This window comes from Larimichthys crocea, chromosome III (assembly GCF_000972845.2).
Source record: "Larimichthys crocea isolate SSNF chromosome III, L_crocea_2.0, whole genome shotgun sequence".
In the NCBI taxonomy this organism is placed as follows: domain Eukaryota; kingdom Metazoa; phylum Chordata; class Actinopteri; family Sciaenidae; genus Larimichthys; species Larimichthys crocea.
The window spans coordinates 4,309,721-4,329,109 of NC_040013.1; the positions used below are offsets into that span (position 1 = coordinate 4,309,721).

The 19,389-nt window shown below is 42.9% G+C and overlaps 4 protein-coding genes across 8 annotated transcripts in view; 2 read left to right on the plus strand and 2 right to left on the minus strand.

The window, feature by feature from the left end:
• LOC104921717 (tetratricopeptide repeat protein 28) overlaps positions 1 to 2,835 on the minus strand; it is a 163,681-nt gene extending 160,846 nt beyond the window's left edge. For both annotated transcript variants that reach the window (XM_019255408.2, XM_019255407.2), the window contains exon 1: positions 2,724 to 2,835. In XM_019255408.2, the coding sequence (XP_019110953.2) occupies positions 2,724 to 2,753 (30 nt within the window). In that variant the 5' untranslated portion in view covers positions 2,754 to 2,835. The remainder of the gene's footprint in view (positions 1 to 2,723) is intronic.
• Positions 2,836 to 5,375: 2,540 nt separating this feature from the next.
• On the plus strand, positions 5,376 to 7,747 carry LOC104921722 (homeodomain-interacting protein kinase 2-like). Its single transcript, XM_010734342.3, has 9 exons — positions 5,376 to 5,468; positions 5,788 to 5,981; positions 6,090 to 6,281; positions 6,390 to 6,571; positions 6,671 to 6,794; positions 6,926 to 7,045; positions 7,136 to 7,213; positions 7,296 to 7,474; positions 7,561 to 7,747. Exons 1-9 carry the CDS (start codon positions 5,426 to 5,428, stop codon positions 7,679 to 7,681), a joined length of 1,233 nt encoding a protein of 410 aa, XP_010732644.3. The 5' UTR covers positions 5,376 to 5,425; the 3' UTR covers positions 7,682 to 7,747.
• Positions 7,748 to 9,761: 2,014 nt separating this feature from the next.
• Positions 9,762 to 12,990, plus strand: LOC104921716 (L-serine dehydratase/L-threonine deaminase). Its single transcript, XM_010734335.3, has 9 exons — positions 9,762 to 9,836; positions 10,294 to 10,483; positions 10,569 to 10,725; positions 10,817 to 10,856; positions 10,954 to 11,093; positions 11,338 to 11,429; positions 11,876 to 12,103; positions 12,204 to 12,328; positions 12,443 to 12,990. The coding sequence occupies exons 3-9, from the start codon at positions 10,573 to 10,575 to the stop codon at positions 12,634 to 12,636; spliced, it is 972 nt and encodes a 323-aa protein (XP_010732637.2). The 5' UTR covers positions 9,762 to 9,836; positions 10,294 to 10,483; positions 10,569 to 10,572; the 3' UTR covers positions 12,637 to 12,990.
• A 2,364-nt stretch (positions 12,991 to 15,354) lies between these two features.
• The window catches only part of hectd4 (HECT domain E3 ubiquitin protein ligase 4), a 36,510-nt gene continuing 32,475 nt past the window's right edge, over positions 15,355 to 19,389 (minus strand). For all 4 annotated transcript variants that reach the window (XM_027276385.1, XM_019255403.2, XM_019255400.2 and 1 more), the window contains 9 exons: positions 18,842 to 18,988; positions 18,641 to 18,760; positions 18,407 to 18,562; positions 18,214 to 18,317; positions 17,820 to 18,041; positions 17,570 to 17,736; positions 17,287 to 17,482; positions 16,843 to 17,065; positions 15,355 to 16,472 (listed from right to left, as the gene is read on the minus strand). In XM_027276385.1, coding sequence (XP_027132186.1) covers positions 16,336 to 16,472; positions 16,843 to 17,065; positions 17,287 to 17,482; positions 17,570 to 17,736; positions 17,820 to 18,041; positions 18,214 to 18,317; positions 18,407 to 18,562; positions 18,641 to 18,760; positions 18,842 to 18,988 — 1,472 coding nt within the window. In that variant the 3' untranslated portion in view covers positions 15,355 to 16,335. The remainder of the gene's footprint in view (positions 16,473 to 16,842; positions 17,066 to 17,286; positions 17,483 to 17,569; positions 17,737 to 17,819; positions 18,042 to 18,213; positions 18,318 to 18,406; positions 18,563 to 18,640; positions 18,761 to 18,841; positions 18,989 to 19,389) is intronic.

Genomic DNA, 19,389 nt, shown 5'->3' on the forward strand with positions numbered 1-19,389 from the left:
GTAGTCCTTTGAGCTGAACAGGCCTTTTTCACAGCACATATCTTATGTTGTAGCAAGAAAAACAATTCATTTGTTCATTAATAATGTCTAAATTCAATTTAGTTTGGCCAGCTCCAGGATTCTGGTATTGTAAATACTGGCTCACTTGTCTTTCTGGGACACTGAACGAACTTAAAGATCCAGTTAGTAACATTTAGCAGGATCTACTGGCAGAAATGGAATCTAATAATCATACACACATGTTTTCATTGGTCTATAATAAAGAAAAAAATGAGAATTGTTGTGTTTTCATGACCTCTTACACCGAGTCCGCCATGTTTCTACAGACAGAGAGTCTACAAACACTGGCTCTAGGTTGGGTCTTCTGCATTTTTTGCGAGTTTCAGCGCCACTGGAGATGCTACTAATCAAGAATAGCAAGAATAATTTTGTTTATATAGCACTTTTTAAAACACAGAGTTACATACAGATATGAATGCATGCATGCATACATGTGCAAAATACATAGGCAAAGATTAAAACATACGACCAGAGCTAACAAAGAGAGAGTTTATACAAAGACTAAACTACAGAAATGAGTTCTCAGCGGTCGCTTAAAACAAACCACAGATTCAGCAGATCTGATGGAACGGGGAAGGCTATTCCAAAGTTTATGAGCTGCAACTGAAAAAGCAAAAACGCCTCTGGATTTATAAAATATGAACGGGCAACAGTGAAGAAGCCTTGATCAGAAGATCGATCCTGCACAGCGGACCTTTAAGTGAGACACCTCTGCTTTTCCAGATAAGCAGCAGACAAGCCAACATCAACGTTTGCTGTGAAAAGACTGATTTCTCTCCAGGGATTTTAATTGGGCTCAAATCAAACACTACATATTTGCAGATAAATACACTGACAGCATAAAGTCAACCGATCTTTCATTCTGACTCTCTGTCTCTCTCTTTCTAAAGAGATTGCTGGTTTTGTCTTTTGGCTTCTGACTGACCTGCACATCTGTAAACTAGCACATGTAACATCGTTTAACTTTCCGCTATTGTTCAAGTCCGAGCAAGGTCCATTTGATAATCTCATAAGGTTTAATCTTCCACGCCGATGTCTGCTCTGCTGTTCACTCATTACCTGTTATTCTTCTACGAAGCAGTTTAGAGATAGCAGCAGTGTAATGAAGACATCTTCACTCCTCTGATAAATCTCCTAAAATAGGATAATACCTGCCTCCGAGCAAGGCCACGAGCATTAATGTGGGGCTGAATTCATTATTGTTCGTCATTTGTATTCAACTCGTAACACTCCTGAACAAACTGGTGGGCAAACTCTCCGAATGCGAGAGCAATTATAATATTGACTCAGGTCTTACTGTAACTGCATCCACCCACAGCACAGTGTGATTAAGCAGATGAGTGCCGCGTCCGTTTAAACAGGGACGGTTTGCTGAGTATTACTGAATCATGAAATTCATCTCGGGTTGCATGTTTTTAGGGCCAGCTTCCATTATACCTCTTTCTCACCACACCTCCTCAGACTGAATTCTGGGATAGGGCAGGCTTGGTAATTACTTCCAGAGGCCCGGGGAGTAGAAGCAGCAGACATGAGGGCTTTGGGTATCAACTAGATTCAACATCACGTTACAGACAAGAGCCAATCAGTTTGCTGTTTCGCACCCTTTGACCTCCATCTTTTCCACCTTTTCTTCCTTGATAACCGTTCGGTTATCTTTTCTAGCACATGGCACCGTGGAAAGGACCGACTTCCTGCTTTATTTTGGCAGGATTTTTAAAAGAGTCCTGTGTTTTATTTTGTACCTAGAGAAGACTAAAAGATCAATTTAAGCTGCAACATCACCAGTAACCCAGCAGGATGTGTGCACGGGGAGGGGGCGGGGGGTTAAAACAGGACTTCACTGCTTTGGTTTGTTGCTGTAAGTCTCAACACACCTCTCAGGAAATACACAAACAGGCTCAGCTGACAGCACTGTCACACATGCTGACATTCAAAGGCTTGCTCCCACAGAAATGTCAGGAGAAGCATCTATTATAGATTAGTACTTGCAGGGCCTGAGAGTATGCAGGCTTTCCCTCCTCCTCTCCTTCTCCTTCTCCTTGAAAGAAACACTCTCACACAGCAGCTGATTTTCAGCTGATTAGCAGGACCAGGAGAGAGGAAGGTCAACTGTGAGTGCTGCCTCATAACATATACTTGGGGGGGCTGCTCTCTGTTTGTGGGCTGCAGGAAGGGTGGAGAGGGAGAGAGATAATGAGAGCCTACACCGACACAGAGGACACCCTGGCGGCTTAATCATAAGATTAAGACAAAGAGTGCACATCCAAAAGTTTGTGCGCATATTTTCACTTTTTGTTCTTTTGGGGTGATCCACTCATGCACAATGCAAAGCTCCCTCTCTTCATGCAATAACAAAATAAGTGTGGTTTGAGTTTACAAGCCCATTTTTGCAATCTGTATCATCTCCCATTGACACTGAAATCACATTTATGTTGGGCTATTGTGTGCGCCAGGAGAGCCCACACATCCACCGTGCAGCGCAGTACAGTATGCATGACTGGAAAATCGATAGAGGTCTCTTTTTTTACGAGGTTTTCGCAGGAATGGTCATTTGGTATTTCCTGTCCAGGACGCGAGGTAAAAGGTGTTTTTTAAAGGGGGGCAGTACAAAACTGGCAGCTCCGCATGACAGTGTATAAAGCAGTTGTTTTTAATCCATTTACCTTTTCTTTCAGAGTCGTTTGCTTCTCCATCCTGTCTGACTGCTTTGGTTTGTGAGACGGATTATCGCTCTCATCCCATCACACACTCCACTTCTTGACTTCTCTTCTTTTTTTTTCTTTTTTTTTTGGACACGACTGTGCGTTTTCGTGCGTCAAAAGTCAGCAGAGGTGTCCAAAGTTCGGAGCGCACAAAAAAAAAAGTGTCGACAAGCTGAGCCGAGGAAATTCCACAAAGACTGAGCTGTGTGGCGTTCAGGAGAAACTTTTCTCAAGGAAAGTGCGCCATGTTGTCAAATCTTTTCCTTTTTTTTTTTCTTCTTCTTGTCTTTTCCTTTTTTCCCCCTGTTGCCATAGCGGATTTCTGAGTGCTGTGTGTGCAGGAGGGGAGGCATGAAGAGAGAGAGAGAGAGAGAGCCTGAGTCAGGAAAGGAAAAGTACAATTAATGGATGTATGACTCGGTTATGCTTTGTGTTTTTTAGATGTGTTATTTAATGTTCAGGGCAAGGGGCGTTCTTAGTTTCTTTAAGGGCACTGGTGAAGATCAAATCAGATCAAATTTTATTTGTATAGCCCAAAGTCACAAAGTACATTTGCCTCAGAGGGCTTTACAATCTGTACAGGGAGTGACACCCTCTGTCCTTAGACCCTCGGTTCGAGTGAGGAAAAACTTGCCCACAAAAAACCTAGAAGATGGTGAGTGCCCCACACTGGTGGATACTGGGGTTTGGCTCCGGTGCCCCCTCTAAGGATGAAGGTCAAGCCTTGTTTCCAGTGTATGATTTGTCCAACGTTTACTGTAGATGCAATGAACCGACCTGCATGGCTGTGAAGTGAAGCCAATGCAGAAGCTGCAGTTCCTCTTGTCGTCCACTTGAGGCTGGCTCCAGAAGCAAGTCAGTCTCCATAAGTCCCCATGTTTCACAGCAGAAATAAACATGTTTACAGCCTGGTACAAAAAACAGTTTTGGTCTCTGTAGCTAATTTCCCCGTTCATGACAACTGTACTGAGGGTGAATTTATATACAACTCACCTGTTCACATTATATTAAGGCTTAAAGTTATGCCAGGTGGGCGACCTTACAGATGGCTTGTTTGAGCAACCAGGCTTCATTCAGCTCCACCTCAGCTTCAACCACAACTCATGTCTTTGCCCATATGTGGATTAAAGGGATGCAGGACTGTTAATAGATATCACACTGTGAGCTTCACAACAGCTCTTTAGGAGCCGCCAAGCAATACACCTTTTTTTTTTACAGCAGACATTTCGTTGTGTCATAGGAGGAAAAGCACAGGCGTAACTAATAACACGTTCACCATGTTACCTGTTTATAGGCTGTGATATTGTGTATGCCGACTACTTAGCATGGCTTACTAGTGCATTTGAATGGAACAGAGCCATCATTCATTTATATTAAAAAAATGCTCACAGCCAAACCCCTTTTTGTGTGTGCCAATGCTTGAGGTTCATAAAAGTGAACACATGTATCAGTGAGTAATCCACTGTGTTTTTCTTGATGCTACTACTGGGGGACACTGAAGTCAATCCTGCACACAATACTGTGGCCTACACATCCAGTAATGTATCTTACTGTCAGTATACTGTCCAAATAGAGCAACTACCAGTCAGTCTGGATTGCTAGTTTACATTAATATCAATGATATCAATGCATCTCAGTGTTTATTTAATGGCTGCATTATTTAATTTCACATTGTAATGCAGCTTTTCATTCTGCATTGTCTTTTGTGAAACAGATATAAAATAAAGTGACGATGGCATTGTCTTTTGTGAAACAGATATAAAATAAAGTGACGATGTTCATGATAATTCATCTATTTCTTTTTTCTGTTGCTGATAAAAAATTTATTTGAGCTGATGACTTTAAAAAAAAACATGCATCAGGCAGTATCTGAGGAAAGCTGTAAAGAGTTGAGCAAAACAGTTTGACCTGAGGTTGGCATCAGAGGAAAGGCTTAACAAAGGGGTTTGTTTTCTGCAGAGTATGAAAGTGTTCAGATATTTAGACAGCGCCCTTTTGGGCCTGAAGGTGGTGCTAAGTGAACAGCACAACAGTGAGTTACAATTCATCAATGGGGGGGGCCTGTATCAGTTGTTTAGAAATAATATTACCTTATGGTGGGCATAGCCTGCTGCAAAATCAGCATAAGTTATCCACTAGACACCGTGAATGTGCAAAGATCTCATGCCTGTAATACAAGAGGACATACTGCGCTGTATTAACTATACAATCTGCACACAACAGAGAAACAACAACACAGCTTCACTGACAAAAACTAAACTAAAATGTCCTCAAACTATTGTCAAATGACTCAAACGTGAATAAAATAATTGAACATTTCAATGTAAATAATCAAAATCAGGTGCAAGAATTAACACTGTATCTGGGACTAAATATAACAACGTTGCAATAAACTTCTAAAATGAATGGATTGCAACAAAGACTACGAGCAATAGGCTTCACTGTCTGCCCTCTGCTTTTTGATAGGAAGTGGTCACATGGATAAATCACAAATGAAGAGACTGTCTATGTAAATCAAGCGAGTCCTTCATTTCTCAGTTTAAAAACAAACACACCCACAGAATCGTCAAATCATTCGGAACGGAATGGAACCAAATGGAACTGGAGTCTACTGAAAAAGTAGAAGTTGAAGTAGAAGAATATTGAACATTAAAGAGTGCATCATGCCAAAAAGCCCAGCCTCCTCTTCAGCAATGGATGACACAGGTAAAAGAAACTAATGGGAAGTATATTTAGTTTATATAGTTATATTGATGTGAACACCAAGTTAATTTACAGATTGTTTGTGAAAATGTGCCACCTTAAAATATTATTTTTGTGTACATGTACTTACTACCAGTGCAGTGGAAGGATGTGGCCTTTGGCATAACAGTTATATATTTTGTTATTCAGTGTATTTTAGTCTTCTTCTTTGGGACATTAGTTCTCTGTGGTCATAGAACAATAACTAAAGCAATATTTACGTGAGCATCAGGTCCATGTCCTTCACATGTTCTCCCTGCGTCTTGTTTCTGTGTCTCCGCAGATGATGATAAGGAGAGGGAGATTTATAAGGTGAAAAAACACGACATTCTACACAGCATCACAAATCGCTACATCGTGTCGGGCTTCGCTGGTGAAGGATGCTTTGGCAAAGTCGTCAAGTGTTTGAATCTGTTGACATCACAGAACGTGGCCCTCAAGATTCTTAAGCCTAAGCCTTACGTTCAAAAAAGAGAGGTAAATTAAATATCCATTATAACTGTGTTTTTGGTTTACTTACTGTCTTGCTTTTTTTTATTAAATGAACCTTGACATATGTAATTGTTTCTTTTGGTTTCTCTCCAGATCAAAATGCTTGAAGTATTAAGCGTTCTTGACCCAGTCAAGAAGAACGTGGTTCAATTTTTCGAAATGTTTGAGCACAAAGGACACATCTGTCTGGCTTTTGAAATGCTAGACAGAAGTCTCTTACAGCTGATCAAGGACAGAACCTTTAAGTCACTGTCTCCCAGTGAAATACGGCCAATTGCACAGCAGGTAAAGTTGTGCTCATACACAATCACAGATGTTATTTCTTCTTAATCTGTAGAGGCTCCTGGTCACTCAGCTCTCTAATCGTCTACATTTCCTACTTTGTCTCCACAGTTGCTAACGGCCTTTGATGCCCTGAAAGGCATTGGCGTCATTCATGCGGATTTGAAGCCAGATAATATCATGCTTGTAAACCAGCAGGAGCAACCCTTCAGAGTGAAGTTGATCGATTTTGGATTGGCATTCAGTACCTCAGAAGAGGAACAGAGAGAGAAAATTCAGCCTCTGGGTTACAGGTAGGTTCAATCTGCACCGCTCATCTTTTGATGTTTGCAGAGATTTTGCCAAACATGAGTACACTTTAGAGACTGGCTATACTTGTATGCAACACTCAGATCACCTGAAGCCACGCTGGGTCTCCCCATCTCCGAGGCAATTGACATGTGGGGTCTTGGCTGTGTGCTCGCCTTCTTGTACCTCTGCAACCACCTGTTTTCAGCACGCAGCGAGTATCGGATGGTAAGTCACCGGATATGTTAAAGAGATTTAAATGCACACTTTTCCTGTACAAACTGCCCCACACATGTGTCCAAACACAACAGGGAACTTGATGTAGGATGCTGACGTGTTTCGTTATATTCTTTCTGCAGATCAGAGACATTGCTAGAATAGTCGGCCAGCCAGCTGACCACCTCCTCCGTGCTGGAACCAACACTCACAGATTCTTCAAGATGATCGAGCAGTCGGACAACCCAACATGGAGGCTGAAGGTGTTTTTATCTTCTGCTTCTTATTTTTGTCTCCAAATTGGACAAGTAGCAGAAAGAATGAAGTATTTGACTTTATATATTTTGCTGTAGACCCCAGGAGACCACCAGCTTGACACTGGCCTCGCGCCTAGAAGATACAGGCGGTCTGTCAAAAGCCTGGATGACCTGGTAAGAGCAAATGGTCCAGTTCATGAGTAATTTCATGACTCTGAATGTCAATAAACTGAACCACCATCTTCTTTGTTTCCAGATACAGTTGTACCCTGATGGAGGGGAATCTATTGAGCTGGAGGACAAAAGAACATTTGTGAAGCTCCTCAAGTGTCTCCTCGATACAGATCCCAAAAAGAGGATCACTCCTAAGGAGGCTCTCAAGCACCCCTTTATCACAATGGCCCACCTGGAGGCTGAGAGGGTCACCAGCTTTTAGTAAGCGACTGTGTGTCACGATTGGTTGGATTGACAGGTTTGTATTCAGACTGATTCATTGATTGATTGTCGTGTTTTTTCTTCAGTGCGGACAGGTCCTTTTACAAAATGCTGGTCTGTCCAGTGGATAGCTCAGGAGAGGAACTTTCTCCTGATGGTGAGGCTGATGCAGAGCCTTCAGTCAAACCTGGCTGCTTCGGGTGTTGAAAATTCAAGAAGCTCAAACTTTAGTCATGCTGTGTGTAGACATGATGAGAACAATAAAAGTCTCACTAGCAAAAGAAATTCTTCTGTCGCTGTCTTTGACGAGACGTGGTTTAGAACTGGAGTAGGTCCGAGGGTGCTGCATGGTGGCTTCCCACTGGTCCTAACACTTAGGATAGGTCAAATGCAGAGAACAAATTGAACTTATTGAATGCATATATTGTATATCATATTCTTTGTTTGGGGGGTGGTTAGCTCTAAGTGCATGTTCTACCCTGTGTGGGTAGATGTCAGCTGGGATCAGCTCCAGCCCCACGCGACCCTGATAAGGATAGGCGATGGAAAGTGGATGGATTGATGGACGGTCTACTCATCTGACCAACCTTCTGACTGCCCTTGTGAGGAGCTCCTATGCATGGGTGGTTGATGATGGAGTGATAGTCCATCTACTTGTGGATAATGGCTCCAACTGTGATTTTAGAAGTTGAGAAACCCGTCTGTAACCAGTGCCATCACTATGCTGTACAACAGCGTTGTTTGCAAAGGTCTTGGAAAGTTCTTTGCATCTACCCATCCACAAATGATGAAATGAAATGAAAATGATTTGTTTACTTGCATTCAGAGTTGGGCAGACCTTTTTCAGAGAGTGGAAGTATTAACCTACCAACATGCAGTAGACCAGCTGATTCTAATTAGCACAGGTGGGATAACTAATCAATGTGGAATCAGCTCGTTTAGTGCTTTTTCTTACTGTGTTCGATACTTTTTCCTGTGTCTTTATTGCACATAACTTCTACATTTCATGTGGAAAGTTGTACTGTATTATTATCACAATTATATCGGGCGACCACAATTATATTGTCCACCCCTGGAGGTAGTTCAAGTCTTTTGTGTTCAGTATTTCTGTGGCATTTTCCTAAATCAGTTGCAGCTCCAGTGGTAACTTAAGTATCAATAAATAACAATTTCTAGCGCTAAACTGCAAAATGATTTTTATACGATTGTGCAGAACTGTCTAACAAAACTAGAAAATGAGGCCGACTGCTCCAAGATAAAAAAATATTTTTGTATGTGCAGCTCTTCACCAGCAGATGGTGGAACAATCCTTTATGGAGTAGCCTTTGACACTGCGGTCCAGCTGGTATGTCAGATGGTGGAGGTGAAGAAGAGGTCTGATAGGACTGTTTTTTATTGTACTGAATTCATCTTCATGGATTATTTTTGTTGGTAACGTTTGATGGAAAATATAATAAGTAAGTAAATGTGATTGAATGGATAATTATGGAATGTTATACGTGCATAAAGTACTTGGTGCACAGGTGATTGAGCACTACAATAACATATAATAATAACACAATAATATAGAATTAAAGCTTTATGTCACCACATAATGATTGCATGGTTGAACTTGTGGCAGTGTCTTCTGTTTCTTGTATAAGATTTGAGAACACATAACATTTTCTGGTTCTGGTTTTGTTTCTGACAATGGATCCAAACAATGGAGTAAAAATATGAGGTGATGAATAAAAAATGATGAAGATCAAGCTCATATTTAACGATGAAGCTTACAATGTTGAGCACTGACCCACTGCACTCATCACACCCACCTGTCTACTGTTTGCTCTCAGTCTTTATATTACTGTAACAGCTCTTTAAGGCTCTGACTGGGCTGAAACTTGATATCGGTCTGCAGAGCTGCACGTTATTCACTACACAGACTCCCTGCTGCGCTGCAAACTTCATCTGCTGCATGCATCTTTGTATTAACTCTACTGGTTTGATCACCTCGAGTACAGTATTGCCAAAGCAGGTTATCAACAAAGTATTAAAAGTGAAAGTGCTCATTGTGCAGCAGAAATGCGTCTTAATGTTACTGCATTATTATTGCTGATGCATAAACGCATGCAGCATTTCAATGTTGCAGCTGGTGCGTAATGATGTGTTTTATTTATGTTTAAATCTGCACAGACAGCTGTCTAATTATAAATTTAATTATCTAATTATAAATCAGCAGAAAATAAAAAAAAGTAAAAGTAGCTCAACATTGCATCATATTTGAGTCCAGTGCACTTGGATCGCCTATTTATGACAAGTGGGTAATTTTATTCAGCTTGTCCTGAGACAGCAGCTCACACCGTGGGAACACCGGATCATTCAGGTTTGAACCGTCCGCTGTCCGACCGGAGCTCTTCTCAGAGGCCGCTTTTGGTAGTTGGGCATCGGAGTCAAAATAGTAGCGACTCTTTTGGTAATGCCGCTGGTGTGCGCAGTTCCTTTAGAGGGGAGAGCAACAGGCAAAGGACACCGTGTACAGTGTCATGAGGAGGGGACACACATGAGACGAGAAGAGGGTGAAGTGATGTAATGATGTTGAAGAAAAACATGTTTTTACGCGCTTTCTAATCCAGATTACAGATTTAAAATATTCCTTAATAATAACAGAGAAATGTGGAAATTAATCTTGTTTTTTTGTATTATTTCGTGCACAATCCTCCCCAGTCTGTAAATCAGTTTACATCAGCCTGCTGACATATCATAACATCAGAAAATAAATTGCTGCCAATGAAATTTGGATGAAATTCAAATTCAATGGGAGTAATTTCATTCATCCTCAGCGCTCCTCTTCCTCACTGGGAGGGTCTAGTGGCTGAATGCCTGACTCTGATTGGTCTATATCTGGGCCTCCTTTGCCAAGCCCACAGCACAAGTAGGTATATATGCACTTCAGATGCAGGAGTCAAAGGAAGAAGGAAGTTTGGGATCATCAATAATCCACCAGAGCCTGATAACATCCATCTGAGACTGGTAAGTCCATGATCTCCAAGAAAAGAGGAAATATTATGAGGGATGATACAAAGAAAAATAATTATAGTAATGTTTTCCTCTGCAGTGAGATGAAGACCCAGCAGACTCTTCATGTGGCCACTCCAGTGAGGCAGAGCCTCGCCCTCACCAAAGCAGCCGGGACCTCAGTTTACCTCAAGCTGGATTCATCTCAGCCCACAGGATCATTTAAGATCAGGGGCATCGGACACCTGTGCAAAACTGTAAGTGTGGACCAGTTTAAACGTGTCAGCTCCGAGCTGAACTGTCCTGATGATCTGCTAACACTTTACACCCTGTGTGCTTTCCTTGTAGTGGGCAGAGCGAGGATGTGAGCGCTTTGTCTGCTGCTCAGGTGAGCACTGATACACAAAAATGATAAATCAATTTACGGATAGTTTTTGCTTCTGTTTATTTGAGTGTGTAATCTTTGACACTTTTGGACCCAACAGGAGGAAATGCTGGTATGGCAGCAGCTTATTCTGCCCGTCAGCTCGGAGTACCTGCGACTATAGTCGTTCCAAGTGTTACACCAAACCCAACAGTGGAGAGGCTGAAGGACGAGGGCGCCACCGTGGTTATCCATGGCAAGGTTTGTTCATCTCACACTCAGCCACACTACATTTTAAACAGTGACACGTGTGAGTTGCTCTGTTGATACATTCAGGACAAACTGAGAATGTAAAATAAGAAGACACGAGCGAGATGCATGACATAAGGATTACAAACTGGACAAAGCGATTTTATACATTCATGGATTTGTGGATGCACAACATATTTCGGTTGCTGTTACTTCAGATCGTTTTGAATTCATCAAATGAAACGTCTCTTTCCAGGCTCTGAATGAAAGCATCGAATACGGACAGCAGCTCGTGGCAAACAACCCCGGCTGGATCTTCATCTCACCCTTTGATGATCCCCTCATCTGGTAAGACGCACTCTCAAATCCACCTGTCTGTCTGTCCTTCAGAGACTGTGACAGCATTTCACATCAGCTTCACATCAGATAGAGAAGCACAAGCGATAAGACTGCTCTCCAAGGGAGATGAAATTGTTCTAAAATGTGCAAGTGTCTGATAGTAACACCTGTCTTATCATGCACTATCATTCATACTCATGCACAGAACAGTTCGAGCGGCTGCACCGGGTGTTATGTCAGATACACGGTATCTTATCGCAGTGCTAACTCATTCATTTACACATTGAACGTCACAGATAAAGTGTTAAGTCACTTGTGCTGTGGGCTTTTGATATAATCAGCATTTTATAACACACATTTGAGAAAGTTGTGAGGAGAAAGAAAGCAAACTATGATTTCAAGTTGCAAGTAGTGTTGAATTTGGAAACTGAGGGTTTGTGTTTGTGTGCGTGCAGGGAAGGCCACACATCTCTGGTGAAGGAGCTGGAGCAAGACCTGAAGGAGAAGCCAGGGGCGATAGTGCTGTCAGTGGGAGGCGGAGGCCTGCTGAACGGTGTGGTGGAGGGACTGCGTCGCGTGGATTGGGCTGACGTGCCCATTGTTGCCATGGAAACCTTGGGAGCACATAGCCTCAACGCTGCGATGAAGGCCGGAGAGCTGGTCACTTTACCTGAAATTACCAGGTACAAAACCCTTATCATCAAAGTAATAACATCATCCCACATTTTTCTCACATTGTTCCTCTTTCTGTGCTAAAGCCTGACCTTTCTTTGCTCTTTCCAGTGTTGCAACCACGCTGGGCCTGACGAGGGTGTCTGCACAGACTCTTAAACTGGTGAACGAGCACACCGTTTTCTCAGAAGTAGTCACAGACCAGCAGGCTGTAAAAGCCGTGGAACACTTTGTAGGTGAGTGAAACATGCGGCTGAACAGATGCACAACAGATCTAACAGAAAAAAATATATATATGCCACAAAGTCAGCTGTGAGACTGATCTCCTTTGGTGTCTCCTCTTTGTGCAGATGATGAGAAGGTCTTGGTGGAGCCTGCCTGCGGCGCTGCCCTGGCAGCTGTGTACAGTGACATTATCAAAAGGCTGCAGGACGAAGGCAAGCTGGCACAGCGTCTGGGCCCGGTGGTCATCGTGGTGTGCGGCGGAAACAACATCAGCATGGAGCAGCTAAGGAGGCTGAAAAAGCAGCTCGGCATTATCTAGCTCCACCTTGGATCCACCTGACCCTTTCCTCTATTCCTCCATCAGCTGGGCTTCATCCAGAAACCTCCATTACTCATGTGCTCCACAGATCAAATCATTCCAAGTTGTGAAACTCTCCTGAGCACGGAGACAGACAAACGTGAGAAAGAGGAGGCTGCTGGAGGGATTTCTTCTTCTTTCTTATGTTGTTGCTGTGGGAGATGTAGTTTTAGCTACCACACCGGCACATTTAGGGTTCTTTTGTTGTTCTTCTGTTTTTGTACTTTGAATATATTTAAAAATGAATAAACGATGTTTCTGAATATTCTGTCTGAAGAATCATTTCCCTGCTTTGACACTTTCCTCACAACATACATAAAACAAACACATAAGCTTTAACCAACAGGCACATAAATATATTTTTTTTCTTTAAGCAGTGTTTTTATAATAAAGTAAAGAGTTCTAAATAGGTTAGGACGATGCTACCTTTATTGACTACATATACCATGTATTTAAAGTGGGCTTTGTCTTACATTTTGTATGTAAAGCCTTTTGTTTTAATTTCTAATAAAAGGATGCTTAAACAGTGCAAACATGAAATTAAAAATCAGCTTCATTACACTCTCTCCCATGCCCATTCAATTCTTTGTGCAGCAATTAGTTAATAGACCTATAGTCTCAGCAGCATACTTTCTAATTATGTTCCCCTGTCCTCTGCGAGTGTTTTGGCAGACACGATGCATTCAGAATTACATCCTCGAGCAGCTGCGATCCCTCATGAACCAACAAGTCAATCAGGAAGTTTTTGATTTGACCTACAGCTTCTAACCAAGCAGTAAACTCAGAACTCAGAACGCGTTTTCATGTCTGGCTCTCTTCATAGAGGAGTGTCGGATCACCGACAGGTCAGGTGGGCTCACTCCCTTAAAGGTCTCTAAGGTCAGTCGTACGTCTGCACTGAACTTCTCAGGGTTCAATTGGATGGACTGTTAGGGATGTGGCACTTTTCCAAGCTGCTCATTGGTCAGGGGCGGGGGTCATTAAAACAAGGGTGGAGGGTGGTTACATCAGAAAAAGGAGTGACAGCATTCCTCTTGGGTTTCTTTCACTGAAATTTCACTTAAAAATATGCTCAACTGACAACAGTTCAAATGTTAAATCAGCAGTAAGTAAAGTGACACACCGCTGCTACTCTCCTGCATGCGAGATAGTGCGAGTCAGTAAAAAGCATGACTGGGAGATCCAGCTAGAACTGGCCTGACCCAGCACTCACTGCCTTGAAAAAGGTGTCTGGTTTACAGGCAGTAGTGATGTAACCAGAGTTGGTGGCACGGGGGGGGGCTCACATAAAACGCATGTCCTAAAGGAGACAAAACACACCTTAGAGGCATCATTCATCAAGATCCACACTCATTGTCCATGTGGAGCGTTCGCGTCACCACAGTGAATGACACATTATGGAGGGATTTTGCAACAAAAAATTACGAAACGTGTTTTCCTACCTACACTGAATGTTTATCGGAGCTGTATTTTCAAGAAAGATATGTATACATATATAAATAAACAGGCAAACGGTGTTTGTACATGAAGACATTTCTTTATTGTGACACAAATCTCAAATGCCATCTGATTCTTTACATCTGTATAATCCATTTTTAGATATGTTAAGTTTCTGATGTGCAGAGGTAAGACAGTAAAAGTTAAGTTAATGCAACCATAAATAATTGTAATAAATATCAAGTAAATGTACAGCACACATTTTTTTAATCGCAACACCTCTTTGTATGGATATGTCCTTTTTATAACCTTATCCACTCCCCCCCTGGGAGGAGGAGGAAGTAGAAGAAGAAGAAGAGAGCGTCCCTGTTAGCAGCGGTATAATCACCCTTTAAAAAGAACTGAACCAAAAACTCGCAAGCAAAAATTCAACAATCCAATATGCGTCAAATATCAATTCTGTTGTTGTTGTTTTTCAGTTCTATCCAAGTAAAATGGCGATTTTACTCACACAAGAAAACATGGTTCACCATGAGTAGAAGAAATTGAATCCATCTGAGTACAAGACAAAAAGGTGATAAGATTACTGGTATTGTCCAAAATTCATAAAAAATAACAACACAACAAACCCCGGATATCCAACAGACATCGCCTAGTTTGCTCATTTTTAGAATCTTTTCTTGGAAGAGTAGTGCAAACCAAAAAAAAAGAAAAAAAAAAAAGTATAAGGTGAAGTGAATTAGCAATTAATAAAAACTGCCATCAAACATAACTTCAGTCTATTTACACTTTTTTTTCCTATTTAATTTTTACACAGCTAAACATTTGGTTATGAGTCAAATGAACAAACAAACAAACAAACAAACAGCAGAATCCTCGCTCTCCTCTCGTTAAAGAAAACTATAAAAAGGCAGAACTCAAGATAACCCCCCCCCCCCAGTCAAGTGTGTTGTATGTCAGGGCGCAAAGGAAGAGGTGGAGGTGGTGGAGGTGGTGGTAGGGAGGAGGGGGTGGTTGTTGTTGCACATTCAGTAGCAGTAGCACACAAACAAATGTGGGAGAGCAGCTCGTGAGAACATCATCCTCAACCTTCCCCCATTTTCACAAAGCAACGCAGGTTTCACGAACCTGAACTGCGATATATCAGCAGACCAGCAGGCCTTCTCAAATCTATCCGTCTAACCATGCCGCCGCCAAAGCTACTTTCATAAACTAATAGATTAATATGACTTTTTACATGACTTAAATACCTTTCTCTTCGGAGACTCGGATAAAATGTATTCAGTTTATATAGGTATAAGTTACTTTGTCCATTAGCAGTTCATATTTTATTTTTTATTTTTAAAAACAGGCAGTAGACTACATAATATCCTGTACAGCATTTCACATCATCTGCCTGCTCGTAGCCGACGTGGTCAAAAACATTTTCAGGTAGTACTCGTACCTCTTACGTTTAAATTTGGGCTCCTTTTGTCACACGCACAACCAGCATCGCCCTCTAGAAAGAGGCTCCTACAGCAAAGGCATGTTTCAGATCATCACCCCCCAACAGAGGGGAGGCAGCTAGGATTAAGCATGAGAGTAACAGTGTGTTTTCTTCACAGATCCGCAGATTTCAGCAACCCCGAGAGCAGAGCTAGTGTCGCCGAGACCATTCAATACTCGAAGGCTGAGGGGTACAGAAATCATGAATTGAACTCGCAACTGTAAAGTGCCGATTCTGGAGTCATCTCATTGAGGTGTTAAATTCACAGAACTTGACTGAATCTTGTTAATCCCTCTGTTAAAGGTAGGGGGAGGAGGAAAAAAGGTGAACAAAATAAAAAAAAATACTATGTCACAGTTGTTTCACTTCAATTCATCCACAAACTCAGTGCAACCAGAACAGACCTCTGTCAGTGCTAGTTCAGATTATCTTCCCTGAATTCCTCACAAAAAAATATGCATCAAATATAATCATGAAATGTTGTATTTGTCTTAACTGTGATTTAAAAAAGAAAAAACGCAGGGATAAACATGCAAAGCATTAATTAGCCACTCAAACTGAAATCAAACAAAATAAAAGTGTGTGGTTTTGTTTGGAGCAGCGGAGCATAAAGAACTTATTGTCTGTCTCAGAGGAAGGTCCAGGAGTGTAAGGGGGGAGGCGGGTGAAGGGAGATAGTTTGGGGTGGGAGTTCAGGTATGTGTATACGCTTAGGAACGTTGGGTTGTCAAGTCTTCTCAGCCGCTGAGAGGGTCCTCGCGGTAGTGGATGGCGTATCGCAGTTTCTCCAGCATCACGTCCAAAGAGGTGTACTGGGGTAGTTTCACCATGAACATACAGGTCTCCACGCGAATGTAGCGCGAGTCCGGCTGACCTGGAGTGAAGAGAAAACAAATGACAGCAGATTCACACAGTATGTCTCTTACATAATGAGTTATGTAGGTTTACCACAGACGGCCAATGAGCTTCTGTGTTAGCGATAATAACCTCTGCAATAAAAGTGTTAATCTTATCTGTAGTAAACACGATTAGACTGTTTCTTTAAATAGTAACTCAGGAATGTAGGATTGTAAGAAATCTTCAGTGTGTCCACTAATATGGAACTGCTTCATGTGTCCATTACAACATGTTCAAAGTCTGTCTAAGACGAGACGAGCTGCTTTGATCGTCACTATCAGCGTGGAGAATGAACGACGTCGCACAGAGATAAGCGTCCGCTGTGTGTCCTCGTTAGTTATTATTACCTGCAGCTCCGTCAGGGGGGGCGATCTTCATGGGGTACGGGGGAACGTGGGCGGTGTCGGGCCCGCCGTCCTTGCAGGGGCAGGTGAACGGTATGCGCTCCTGGTTGCAGGCGAACTTGATGAACTTGCAGAGCTCCTCTTGAGTGAACATCTCCAGGGCGGTCCAGAAGAACTCAATGTGCTGGTCAGTCTCCATCAGACCCACCTGATACATGGTGTGAGCCTGCGGTGGGGGAGCGGAGGATAAATGATTAGAAACACTGTAGCAACCTGCAGAAAAATAAGGTGCTTCACATGGAAACCTTACAGATTTGAAATGGGCAAACTGTAATTTATATATTAACAGTAGAAATCTCACTGACTAGCCAGCAGGTGGTGCTACAATGACAGCTGTTTAAACTTGCACTGTAATGTGCTATAAACAGATTTCAGGATCTTCATCACCTTAAGGAACTCCAGGTTGATGTAAGGCAGGCCGCAGGTGCGCAGCTCCATCTCGATCGGGATGAGCATGGTGAGCAGCTGCAGGGGAATGATCGAGCCGAGCCCCGCGCGCACCGCCGTCATACACTCGGCGTTTTGCAGCTCCCTCAGACGAAGGCTCCGCACCGCCCGCGCATACACGTCCTTATTCTCCCAGCTGAACAAACAAGCAAACAATATGTAAAAGAGATAGACGTCAGGCTATGCTGAGGTGAGTCAATCATCTGAGCAGGTTTCCTGTTACCTGACAGTGAGGTTGCGACCTCCCTGACACAGCTCTACCTCCTCCCCCGTCATGGTGATGTAGGTGAAGGTGCAGTAGGGCCTGCTGGGGGAGTCGGGGCTTTCTCCCGAATGGTGCTGGGAGGAGATCTCCGCACACAGGGCCTCCAGCTCGGTCTCGTCACTCACCTGCAGGGTCAGAGAGCAGACGTCATGTTAAGGTCACGGTATTAGCAGGTACAGAGATTACACTTACACCGCTGGTCTCTTACATTTTCAAACTTCTTGACATAGTTGTAGGTGAGCACATCGGCTTCCTGCAGGTCCTGCTCTGGGTCGAGGGACTCCCCTACTAGACCCTTCCAAAAAGAGCCCAGCAGGTCCAATGGCAGTGGTACATCTGCACGGATGGCTATACCCAGCAGCTGACCAAAGAAGTGCAACAACTGTTCCTCTGCATAGCTGATAGGACAGGGTGTCAGGATGTACTTCCCCTGAGGAGAACAAACAAGAAAAACAACAATGATTAATACTACAACATCTGTGATTAGCAAGAAACCAGATACAAGTCTTAGAGCTATTCCAGGGCAGGACATATATGCTTTGTTGGAAAGAACAAGAAGTGCTATGAGCAGGACATATTGACAACATGTCAGATCAGCTCACCTTGTTACGGTTGGCTGCAGCACTGGGACAGGGGAGCAGCAGAGAGAGAGCAGAACTCTGTAACTCCTTACACACCTGCCATAGGAAATGCCTGAAGGAGCCACCTGGAGACAGATTCAATAAAGTTACAGTTAGGTTTGAAAAAAGACTGCAAGGCGGTGCAGAAAAAAAGATATGAAGGAGAAAGTCTAACTTGTGCCATGAACTTCCTCCCCAGTGAAGCGGATGTTGAAGGCGTATGTCGGGTCTCCTCCGCTGGCCAGTTTCACACAAAGCTGGGATGACGGCACGCAGGATAGCTGACGCGCTGCCTGGCAGAAGTATGTGTTCTCTGATGATCTGATCTCACCTGAAGGACACACAGGATGTGTGTAAATCCAGTGTGGAATGAGAAACTATAAAACACGTGAACAAAAGGAATGCACACCTCCAACAATCTCCAGAGGGTCAAGTGTAATCTCTGGAGCAGCGTGGTCAGCCGTCCGCTGTACTGTAGCGTTCAGCACTCTGTTCATCACAGTCACCTTAGTGTCGTAGAAGATTAGGCCTGTAACCGGCAGAGACGGAAGATGAGGCGATGAAGTTTTGTCTCCTTGACCTGTTCGATCCGTGCAGAGATCCCACTCACCTTTGGCCTCACATAACAGCGCCGCGATGCTGTTCTGATAGGTCTGTGTTTGTCTCAGCTCCACCAGCGGCAGGAAGAAACTCTCCAGGGTGTTGTTGAGAGACTGCAGCAGAGCGAAGCGCAGGCGCAGGCTTTCTACGGGCACGTCTGAAAGCAAACACACACAAGCATGATGAGAGTATGTAGCAACTGTATGTTACATGATGTGCACTGGATTTAAAAAATCCAGTTTTCATTTAATATGAATGAAAAAGGAGGAAGAGAACAACAACGGGATAATGTACAAAGAGCTGGTCATTGTTTTGAAATAAACCCTAACAGGATCATGCAGGACTTGCATCCTGATTATTAACCGGCTAGGATGCAGCAGACACTGGAGGATGAAGCGTCTGCATCCATAGCTCTGTTATTCATCACAGTGATCAGCTAAACAGAAAGCCATGTGATTTGTCATCTGGCATATGAAAACATCAAGTTAAAGTGTGTGTCTGGCTCATACTGTAGTGATAAAATCCACAATGTCCACAGTGGACGGCAGTACAGGAGAC